Source organism: Grammomys surdaster, unplaced genomic scaffold (genome assembly GCF_004785775.1).
Source record: "Grammomys surdaster isolate TR1022 unplaced genomic scaffold, NIH_TR_1.0 126121, whole genome shotgun sequence".
NCBI lineage: Eukaryota > Metazoa > Chordata > Mammalia > Rodentia > Muridae > Grammomys > Grammomys surdaster.
The window spans coordinates 1,434,669-1,446,330 of record NW_021620929.1 but is presented as its reverse complement, the minus strand read 5'-3'; the positions used below and the strand labels follow the sequence as shown (position 1 = coordinate 1,446,330).

The following is an 11,662-nucleotide window of genomic DNA, read 5'->3' as shown; positions in this document are numbered from 1 at the left end:
TTCCTTTCCTTTCCTTTCCTTTCCTTTCCTTTCCTTTCCTTTCCTTTTTTCCTTTTGATTGTTGTTAAATATCTCAAGTCTATAGCTTTGGTTAGTCTAGAACTTATATATAGATCAGGCTAGTCACAAACTTGCAGAGACCCTCCTCCTTTTGTTTCCTGAGGACTGGGTTAAAGAGATTCACCATCATATCAAACATAGTCCATATTTTTGACATTCCCTAGATTCTGGGTTTTTTTTTTTCTTTCATGGTTAGAAATCCATCCCAAGGCTTTGTGCGTGCTAGTAACGTGAGTATTTGCCCACTGAACTGTGTCTGCAGCCCCTTCCACTTTCAACTGAATATGGTTTTATTATAAAATTAAAAGTAAATTCTCTCATGTTAGTGACATTCTAAGTGTTTTTGTTCTGTCTTGTAGACAATTTATTGTTTGTAATCAACTCCATCAAGCAAGACATTGTAAACCGAGTTCAGAATCCAAGAGACGAGAGAGGACCCAGCATGGGACAGAAGCTTGAAATCCTCATTAAAGACACACTCGGTAAGGAGACCATTGTTAGAGAATAACAGCGTATGATGTACAGTGCCAGAGTCAAAGAGGAATTCTTTCCCCCTCCATTCCTGCCCCGTCTGCCTCCACCTCTTGGTAGGGATTTATCTTCCTCAGTATTTTTACAGGGTTCTAACAAACTTGCATATCTGGTTCTCATCCCTCACCAGCTTGTACTGTGGAGAGGATCAAGGAGGCAGACACAGAGAGGTTAGGCTGGTTGGTGGCTTGTGGGAGGAACATCTAGTACATAATTTGAGATGCTACAGGGTCAGAGCTCAGCTACAGTAAGAGCAAATTACCTGTCAGGTCATACTTCCTGAAGGCTGTACAGCTTACTGCTGTCCCAGAAAATCCCAGACATATCACATTAAAAGGCCAGGTGTTCATCTTGAGTACAATCAAAAACAATCTCAGATGAAGAGCAGGTCTTAAATACCAGTGTTGTCAAAGGCCAGGTGTTCATCTTGAGTACAATCAAAAACAATCTCAGATGAAGAGCAGGTCTTAAATACCAGTGTTGTCCTAGAAAGTCGCCTAGTGCCTGTGAAATTACTTACAGGAAGCAGTAAGGCAGTTTGTTGACCTGAGTAGATGGATAATTTTATGTATTCTTTTAAAGTATTTCCATTATTCTTTTTCTTTAAAAGCATCTCATTTTTTGTGTAGTGGTTTGAGGGAGAACTTAGTTTTATAAGGTAAAATTACTTTTTACCTTTTTGGTTTTTAATTTAAAAGCTTTTGTATATCCATTAATGTATGTTCTCTTATACTAGACAGACAACTTGACCTGTTACAAAGTGCTTGGCACACATTTTCTTTCCTTGCCTATCTTGAAATTGTTTCTCCTCCTCTCTGTCATAAAATATTTTCTATTAAAGAACTGATACTACATTGGTATTTCTTGGTGAGTTGTTTGTTACTTTTGCTTAGATACAGACTATCCTCAGGTCCTGCTCGCTTCTGTTTCTCTCAGTGTGCACTTTGAGGTCCTGTTACTTGACTTTGCTCTGTTTCTTCTAGGTACATCTTAGCACCTGTAGGTCAGATCAGCCTTGCTTAGCTCTGCTCTTTGTTGCTTCCTTTTTAACTTTTTTTAATCTCCTTATTTTTTCATTTTCACTTTTTCTTACTCAGCATTCTTGTGTCATGTTGTGAGGTGTGGTGTGTATGGTTCTTTTTGTTTGCTTCATATAGACTGTTAATGTTGACATCATGGAGGTCTTGCAGATCTGGGTACCTTGTTCACACCTTGAAAGTTAGATCTCACAGAGATTCCTTTTCACTGTGCCATGAGCTGGCTGTTTTTAGAAACGGTTTCTACCAAGTGTGATGCTTCATGCCCATAATTCTATCACTTGGTAGGCTAAGGCAGGAAAAGTATTTTGAGCCATCTAAAGCTTCATAGGGAGACCTCTTCTCAAAGAGAAAAAAGAAAGAGTTGATAGAGTTGTGTTCCCTAGGGGTTGGGGGTTGGGTGGAGGTGTTCTAACTCCTAAGCCAAAGTGACCCTCTGGGTTGCTGAGGCTGCAGACACAAGCACTAGTGAGCTCAGCTTTCCAGGGGTAGAATGTTTTCGGGTTTGTTTTATTTTGTTTTTTTGAGGACAGGATCTTGCTATGTATCCATGGAGAGCTTGGATTTAGGTGTGCATCTCACCTGTCTACTTGTTGTATGGAGAGAAGTAAAAACAAATCTCTGCTACCACAGATGCGGTGACACATTCCTAGACATCACAGTTACTTGAATTCGTGTCATAACCATCCTGGCCAATACAAAGAATCACTTATCCTAAAAAATTTGAATGAATGAATGCCTGACTGCTATCACGCAGAATCTCTGTCAGGTTAAAGCATTGGGGTTTCTTTGTATTACTAGTTTGCTAGAACATTTGGAACAGCTGTTGGAGAGAGAGAGAGAGGGAGAGGGAAGAGGGAGAGGGAGAGGGAGAGGGAGAGAGGGAGGGAGGGAGAGAGAGAAAGGAATATGAAATTTTTTCTTCTGGAAATCTTGTATCTCTTTTATGGAAAGCTGTACATTGGAACTTTGTTGAGTCAGCTGATCATTTATATAGTTCTATAAAATTCTATTTCTTCCAGATCCTTAAATTTACTAAAATTGTGCAAAAGTAGTATTTGGTTTTTAGTTTCCTCTCTGCCCATGGTAGGTACTGCTCTATTTTAGAGGTTGGGGGAGGGGGAGAGCGCATGTGTTTTGTGCTGTTCTTTATTTCTTGGATCAGTTACTTACAGATTGTTGTGTGCATTTTTCCTGGAGAAACATGAGCTAATACATGTTGATGCTAGATAAACACCACCAACAAAGCAAAGCAACGGTCTTTCACAAGTCCACGTGGTAAACCGGTACATTTATTTGGCTTAGAGAGCATGCATGAGTAAGGAGTTGCTTGCAGGAACATTGGTTAGACCTAGGCAGCTGTTATCATCACAGAATCCCAGCCTATCATGGTGTTGACCTCCTAGCACCTGCATCATAGAGGGAGAGGCAAGATGATCACTCAAGGTCACCCTGAGCTACATCAAGAGTCTAAGGCAACCCATGCTACACAAGACCCTGTCTCAAAAAAAAGTGAAATCAAATTCCCCCAAAGATAGGACGTTCTTGGCTTTAACTAGATCTTTTGGCTTATTACTAATAGTATTATTTGTTGAGTTTTTTTTTAACTGCCAAATATATTATTGCAATTTTAGATGTTTTGTGGGCATCTGAAAAGATGTGTTCTCTGTCACAATTCCCATGTATGTTTTGTTGACTGGTGTTCTTAATCAAGTCACCTTTTTCTTTTATGTTGTCTTCCTCTTTGTCTATAGGTCCATATGTTCTTAATAGAACTCAGAAAGGCTCTAGCAAATGTTTTGAGTTTTACCTGCTGTTTTGTTTTGAAATGCTTAATGTTTGAATAGGAGTTGTTAGTACTACTAGATTTTCATTATGCATTAAGGTGTGAATCCTTCAGTAGAAAAGGAGAAAGAAATAGCACAGTGTATGTCTGTATTTCATTGTCCTCATTCCACCAATGGCTGATACTTTACTCTTACTTATTTCTGTTCCTGTGTACCTATATATTTGAGGGGAATATTTGGAACTAACTTGTATTATGATTCTTTATTACTATTTCAGCATGCATCTCTTAAAACAAAAAAAAAATGTCTTTTTTTTTTTTTAAAGAGTCACTCTATGTAGCTCTGGCTGTCCTGGAACTTAGTATGTAGATCAGGCTGGCCTCAGACTCAAAGGTGCTGAGGTTAAATGTTTACACCACTAAATCCAGCAAGTATGTTGTCTTAGCCACAGTATCAGAATTATTATCTAGACCTATGAGTACTGATGTGATCTCCAGTATGGAGCCCAAGCTTACAAACCCTGCTCCTGCTCAGTTATGCCTGCTCCTTTCTCTCCCTCTCCCCACCCCCTCTCCTCCTTCTGTGTATGTCTGTTCAATTTGAGAGTGATTCATTGGATTTAATTACATCTCTTTTGCCTGTTTTTTCCTCAGCCTTTTTTTTAATGAAAATTCTAAGTAATTGATTCTGAGTGCCCCAACATTGAGATTTACCTGTTTCTTCATATAAAGTGGGGTGATTTTTGTATCTGTGTGTGCAGGTACACACATACGCACAGTGTACATGCATATGTTGTGGGGGCCTGTGTGGAGGCCAGATGTCAGCATCAGATATTTTCCCTCAGAAGTCATCCACCATGTTTTTTGAATACGATTTTAGGCTAAACTGGATGGCCAACAAGTCCCAGGGATCCTCCTGTCTCCAACTCTGCAGCTCTGGGATATACAAACACATAACCACACCAAACCCAACCTTTTACATGCTTGTCTTCTAACTCAGGTCCTCCTGCTTGGGGAGCAAGTGATTCACTGATTGAGCCCAAGATAGAGTTAAGTTTATTGGTAAGAATAGATCTCTCCTGTTTGATTAGCCAAGAGTGTGGTGTGAGTTTGCTGTATTAGTGGTCATCCTGAGCTTAACTGAGTAGTTAAGGTAGCATTGATATCTTTATGATTTGGTATATGTGTTTTAGTCAGTGATTAATGTTTTCTGTTTACATTCTCTTTTTTCTTACGTGTTACCATTTCCCCATTTTACCCTCAGACAAGGTCTTACTATGTAGCCCAGGCTAGCCTGAATTCATAATCATCTTGCCTTAACCACTTGAGTGCTGAGATTACTTGTGCTATCTTGCCTAGTTTCATTTTCCTTAATACTTAAAAAACAAAACAAAACTTATACCTGTAACATTCTTATACCTGTGCTATTTATGTCCTAACATTAAGTATTTTCCTGACCCAAAATGAAGAGGATGAGGAAGTCAACATACTTGTGATGTTGCTAATTTCTCTCTCCCTCTTCTGTTCCACCTTTTAATATTCATTTTTATTTAAAATAAAGACAAAGGAACTTACATTGTATACAGTAATTTAAAAAATTGTCAGGTATATCTTTTATGATTTCAGTTTTAGTCGTGTGTATGTATATACTACAGAACACAGTGAAGTCCAAACAGATGAAGGACACAGGCAGCAGACTCCCAGGCTTAGGAAACAGCCTGCCAGTGGGTCTCGGGCTTCTTTGGGGATTGCTACTCGTCATCTCCCACATTAAAGTGCTTCATGACTCTTGGTGTGGGTCTCCTTGGGAGTGAAGTCTGCCATAGGATGGTTTTTCAGGGTTGCAGTAGCAAGTAGTGGAGCCCTTGTTTTGGGGCCAGTATTAGGCTTCAGACTTTTTCCTTTTCCTTTATGTCTTCTCCTGTTTGTGTCTTAAGTATGCCTTTTATTCTCTTCAGGTCTCCCAGTCGCTGGGCAAACCTCAGAATTTGTTAACCAGGTGTTAGGGAAGACTGCTGAAGGCAACCCCACTGGAGGCCTTGTAGGACTAAGGATACCAGCATCAAAAGTGTGATCAGCCTCATTGGACCACTGGTCAGAAATGTCTGTTTTTGTCATGTTATCCATTGTAAATTTTCATTCTGTTTTGCATGTCAATTAGCATTATGTAAACATTTATAATTAGGTTACATTGTTTTAAGAGCTTGTAGCATAAGTGAAGCATGATCCAAGATACTTGATTATTGCATTTTCAGAGCATAAACCAGTGACCCTGCTGTGGCATTAGAAAGAAGCTCACATTTTAAGTAAATGTGAGGTACAGATTGTAAACATTCGTTGAAGCAGAACGTTTTGGATGAGTGAATATATTAGTATAATGCTAAGTGTTAAGGTGGGTTTATGCTCTGAACCACACAAAAATACCGAGGAAGCATTTTTTTTCAAAGTCCATTTAGATTGTTTTTAGAATGACTGCTTTTTGTTCTAATTTTTTTACAGCCATTAATCTCACTTGTACATGGCACACCCAGCACTCACGTGTGTACCATGTTTAGATGTTTATTTTCAGAGCTCAATATGATATAAATACATATATATATAAATATATATAATTGTCTGTGCAAGTAAGAAAAAAGCATATTCTTTGTGCCTTGTATTTTGGGGAAACTCTAAAACTGATAATATTTTGTATGATGAAAACCCTAATGAAGAAAACCAAGATATATAGATGAGAAAATTATGGGGTTTAAATGTCTTTTTGTTCCAACTCTTTTTCAGATTTTTTGAATGTATATAGGACTATGTTGAAATGTAGATATATGCCACAGAGTCTGTGTATTGTATAAAAAACAAAACAAAAACAAACAAACAAAAAAAGATGGCTCTAGAAAACTCCTATTTCGGTACTTGACCGGAAGAAAATACTTGCACATTATTGCGATTGTTTTATTTTTTCTACCAAAGACAAATGCAACTGGTATGGCAGACTGCCAGTCTAAGTAAAGTTTTGCACAGCTTACATGATACTGTATGAATGTATGAAAAAAAAGAGAAAAAATTAAAAGGTCAGGGTTAGGGATCTTACTCAACTGTGAATTTTATTTCTGTTTGGGTCCAATTATCTACAGAAGGAGCATCCATACATACAAATATTATTTTGCTGTCCTCTAGTTTGCTTCCATAGTAGATAAGTTGGTGGCCACTTAGGTGTCTTTTATTTCTGCAGTTACTGTAGGAAATTTTAATATATTTCATACTAGTAAGCTATTGATAAAATAGTTTTTGACTTTGAAATTAAAGTTTATTTAGCTTATTGTAGTATACTTCCACCAAACAACCAAAATACAGATTATTTTTATTGTATTATGTATATATATATATGTAAAGAAAGAAAAAAGCTAAAAATATCTAATACTTTTTAGTTGCCACTTTTCCAATTGATGTATTATTGTGCATGTAATATTTTCAAAGATCAACACAAGCTTAAAACAAATTTATAAATTTTTATATTTTTGTACAGGTATTTTCTTCAAACTTACATGTGACTTATCTTCTGTAGTTTCTAGACTTGAGAAACATGAACACGTTTAGTTTTTAGGTGCTCTTTGCTCACGTAAACGGCTTTATTAGTCAGTTTTTAACTGTGCTCAAGCTTTACCTCTTGATGAGAAATTTCTATGTCAAGGCAGCATTATAAACCTTCCCACGGGTCCTTCCATCCTGTCTTTCTTGACTGTTTAATCTCAAATCTTGTGTTTGGAACTATGAAAACTGGTGGCTTTAAAAGTAAAAACAAACATATCTAGAAGAAAAGCCTCAAATGTCAGACATAGTTGCTGTTTTTCCACTACCCTTTGATAGAACTAAGATAGTTGTCCTTGTTCTGCACAGGAGTTTCTTTCCTATTTCTTCCTCCTCCCCTTTTGTAAGCTATAGCACATGAAGGTTCAATTAGGGAACACAGTTACAATCCAGAAATGTGTCTTACTTGCCTCTTTGACATCATGAATCCTAAGAAACCAAGACTTACCTTGACACGTAGGCTGAAACTGTGATAAGTTTCCTGTGTGTTTGGTGGAAATGTACCTGTTCGTTTATCCATGCTAACAGATAATAAGCTCACATGGCATGGTTAGTAGAATTCAAGGTTTTACTTTTTAGGTGGGAAAAAGCAAAACATAGGTTCACAAATGAAAGTATATGAAGTCTTGAAAGTGTTCCAGAATGTGGCCGTTTTGCAGTCAAGTGAATATTGCTTCATGGTAGCGATTCAGTTGGTGAAGTTTATAAAATTGCCCCTTTCTAGCTACCCTATTAGAAATTCTGGTTTTTTGATACCCTTTTCTTGTCTGCAAACCAGAATTTGATTTTTTGGTCTTGCATTTCAAAAAACTTTGAATCTATTTAGTAGATTCCATACCCGTGCAGTTCAGTGTTTTATATGTACTCCTTAAGTTAAGTAGTTGAAAGCCTTTAAATAAATAGTTGAGCTTTTTAATGTTGACACTTTATTTTGTACCTATTTATATATGTATGTATATCTTAGAAAAGCACTTTGTTATAAAATTGCATTTTATATGATTCCTGCCATTTGCTGCTAAACCTGGGCTGGTCAGAACGCTGCAGCGATACTTGATCTAAATAAAAACCTGGCAGTAAAATGTAGAGTGCAAGTTAAATCCTCTTGCTGTTTAAGATGACATAGGCAAGCTGTGCAGCTTTACATTTTAACCAGGGGACTCTGTGGCATTTAAAACCGTCTAGAAATGGTTGTACTTTTAATGCCAGTAATGAACTGCTTCCTCTATTGTCTTTAAAATACCTACACCTAGTGTATCACAGATGGTTCTCACGAGTATGTAAAAACCCAGCAGTTGTACATGTTGTGTTTGTTTTTAATCGTGGCATGTATTTTTGGGTGGAAATCATTAGTGTGAGAGCTGTCTAAAGGTTTTCTGTGTTCATACATGGTATACAGATAGCTCATGAAGTCCAGAACCTTCCTTCAAGTGAAGGAATTGTGAATTCTCCTCAGATAAACCCACTGTTCCAAAAGCAACCATAAACTGACTATAGTACTACTACAGTAAAAAGAAAAAAAAATAATAACAATGACCCTTCTGCTTCCTGGTTTCAGATACACTGGATTCTTTAGTCTGTGCCCACATGAGAGCATGCTGCCGGCTGCTCCTGTTAAGGTCGTGTGTGAGTTTTTCAGTCAGTGTGGTTGCTTGCTGTGCTGTACCATGTATGGGTTCTTGTCATTTCCACGTCCTTCATGAGAGATTCAGGTGTGGCTTGATCTTGTGCCTTACTTGTACACTTAAATGAGATATCTTCATTCCTTCCCAATTCCCAAACCTTAACTTTGTCCTTTTTGTAAGAGAACCAGAACTATTCCAGAAGCATCATGAAGGATTTCAGATGGGCGTGGTTTCATAGTTCCCTCTCTTTGTAGTTGTTTTATACTTGTATGAGAGAACAGTTTTGAATGACCTTCGAGTAATCTTGCTACATCCCTTCTCTCTGGCTTTTGTGAGGTTGTCTTGCGTCTCTCTGATGCTTGGCTTCGTTCACATCTAAGCAAGAGTCTGCATTTACAGACAGGTGTGTTCACTTCATCTGCTTGAAAGTGATTATTTTGTTTTCCAGAACTTTTTAGGAGAAGAGTACCCATTTTGGTTGTTTTTTTACAACAGATGACATGTCTCTTTAAAAGAAACTGAAGTACAGTACTTTTGAAATACAATGCTATTGGTATGAATTTCTCTTTTATATATAATATTCATACAATTACCTGATGTTTGCCTTCATTAATAAAGCTGTTAGTTTATTCACCAAAATGTCAAGAATGGATGTGCTTTTCTTTATTCCATACATTTAAACATTATTTTAGCTGCTAAGATTTAGTTAACTTCCTAAGAAATGAATTCAAGTTGCCTTCAGCAAGAATTAACAAAACTCATGTCCCCTTTCTTTATATAGTCTTCCTAAAATTCTGTTCAACTACTTTCTAGTTAATTATGTGACAGAATGTTAGCATCTCTCTAAATCTTGAAACTTGAATTTTGAGAATGCTTTGAATTTCAGTGTTAATAGAAAAGGTCTCAACTATGTTTCTAGTGGAGTCTTTTGTGGAATACCATTTCCCATGGAACTGCGACCACTTGCACAACTTTGCACAGAACTGCAGTCTTGTTCTTCCCTGGATTGTGACAAATGAGTCTCACACAGTGCCGTGATACTTGTGGATTCTACCGTGATCTTTGTCATCTTAAATAAGGGCATTCTGAGAAAATGACTCCATGTCTTTTTTTTTTTTTAATATTTCAAATACAGTGGGACGAACAATGATGTCAGAAGTAGGGATGGTGGTTTCATTTTAAGGAATAAGCATAATGGAGGAATGTGATGAACATGTACTACTGAGAGTTACACACTTCCACAGGCAAGTGGGGTTATGTGTTGAAGCATAGTCCCCATGCTTTGTAAACTGACTGAAATAGAAATCACACCTAGGAACTGCACTATGCCAAATTGCCATTTTGTTTTGAAGAGACTTTTGGAGGTGGTAATAAGGTGATGGAACCTCACAGCTACTTCCAAATAGTATTTTGGAGTTGAAGACTTCATGGCTAGTAAAGAGCACCCAAGTTTATGTCTCAGCGTGCCAAGTGTCAACTGGGCTTGCCTCTTTAGTAACAGTGTAAACACCTAGTGTAGTTACTCAGTTCCGGGTGCCAGGAGTGGGACTGATTCTGTGTCTTGCCCTTTGTCCTTTGGGGTTTTTTGTTTGTTTGTTCATTTGTTTTCAGAACTAAATAACAAAACTGTATGTGTACTGTATCTGCCTTTCCACATGTTTTATGACACTGTACTCCCACTGCCTGCTGTTGTCTTCTTGCCCTAGAGTCTGTCCTATGGCGAGCATTTGTGGTTAACAATGACTCTGGAGCTGCCAACACGGAAGGGCAAGAATACAAAGTGTTTGCTCCTATGGTTTGGCAGCCTCTTCGAATAGTTGCGCTTAGGATCCTGTCTGTGATATGATTATAAGTACTCCGTAGTTTTGTTTATTCCCTGCCCCCAGCTGGAGCTGTGACACTTTATTGGACTCAGTCTTGTCTCTTGTCTAGAAAGAATTGTTATCTTGTTCATGCATGAGCTGTTTAAGAATGACTCAACGTTGGTTAATAGCCGTGCAGTTTTCCTTTTAGGAGAAGGCCATGCACAGGTTACTTTGTTTTCTGTCACCCTCTAACCTGTCAGCACTTGTAGTCAGACACAGAATCATCAGTGTATGCAGCACCCTTTGTAATTTAAAATAAAAAATATGAAAAGAAAAGGTTTTGAATTGTTTGCCTCATATTTTGTCTTTTTTCCTTTCCATTGCCTGCAACACAGCAGCCATCCATTCCTCAAGACAACCTGTTCAAAGACTGTTCTAGCCTTACAGAGCAGAGGGAGTCGGCTATGTTGCCTCTCTTTGGGGCATGTTCTGAGAGCTAAGGTTTATTGACACCCTAAGCTGGCTTTTAGTTTATTTCAGTGAGATTCAGCTATACAGAAATTATTTAATAGAAACATTTGCTTTTTTGTAAACAATAGTTTATATTTAATTTGTCCTTTGATAACTTGGACAAGAGATTTCTTCAAGAAAAACAAGTATCAAAACCATCTTTAGGCTAGGGGAGCTGTGAGCCTAAGCCAGTGGAACCTGTCTGGGTGAAGTTGGCATAGGAGTAGATATTCTTCAGCAACAAGCATTTGTTGAGAACCTCCTCTGTGTGCCAGGATGGTTATGTGGATGCCTGGTTACAGAAGGATTTAAGAGATCTCCACACAATCAGTCTACCAACGGGGTTGGCATGTGGCCGGAAAACAAGCCATGTTCAAAGTGTAACATCCTGTAGGGATGTTAAAAAAGACAATGAGGGCTGGGGAGAGGGCAAGGTTTTTAGAGTGCCAGGCAAATGTGAGGACCTGAGTTCAATCTCCCACACTCAACAGCAAGGTCTGAAGTAGACACTTGGTAGATCCCTGGGGCCCTCGGGCCAGCAGAGTCTTCTTGGAAACTTGGAAACCTGTCCCCAAAACAGGACAGCACCAGGGGGATGACACCTGAAGCTGACTTCTGGCCTATACACAGACACATAAGACTTGACCTTTTTGACACCCCCCACCCCCATTTGAGTGATACTGAGGCCATAAAAAAGCAAAGTAAATTTTCTTTCCTGTGGGTGGATTC

At 38.2% G+C, this 11,662-nt stretch overlaps 1 protein-coding gene across 5 annotated transcripts in view; it reads left to right on the top strand.

Annotated features, from left to right (window-relative positions):
• Positions 1 to 11,662, top strand: part of Crebrf (CREB3 regulatory factor) — a 60,577-nt gene that overhangs the window by 45,534 nt on the left and 3,381 nt on the right. For 3 of the 5 annotated variants that reach the window (XM_028756471.1, XM_028756473.1, XM_028756472.1), the window contains 2 exons: positions 420 to 542; positions 5,373 to 10,759. In XM_028756471.1, coding sequence (XP_028612304.1) covers positions 420 to 542; positions 5,373 to 5,488 — 239 coding nt within the window. In that variant the 3' untranslated portion in view covers positions 5,489 to 10,759. Of the gene's footprint in view, positions 1 to 419; positions 543 to 5,372; positions 10,760 to 11,662 lie in introns of those variants that run through there. The other 2 variants (XM_028756474.1, XM_028756475.1) reach the window with 2 other exon arrangements.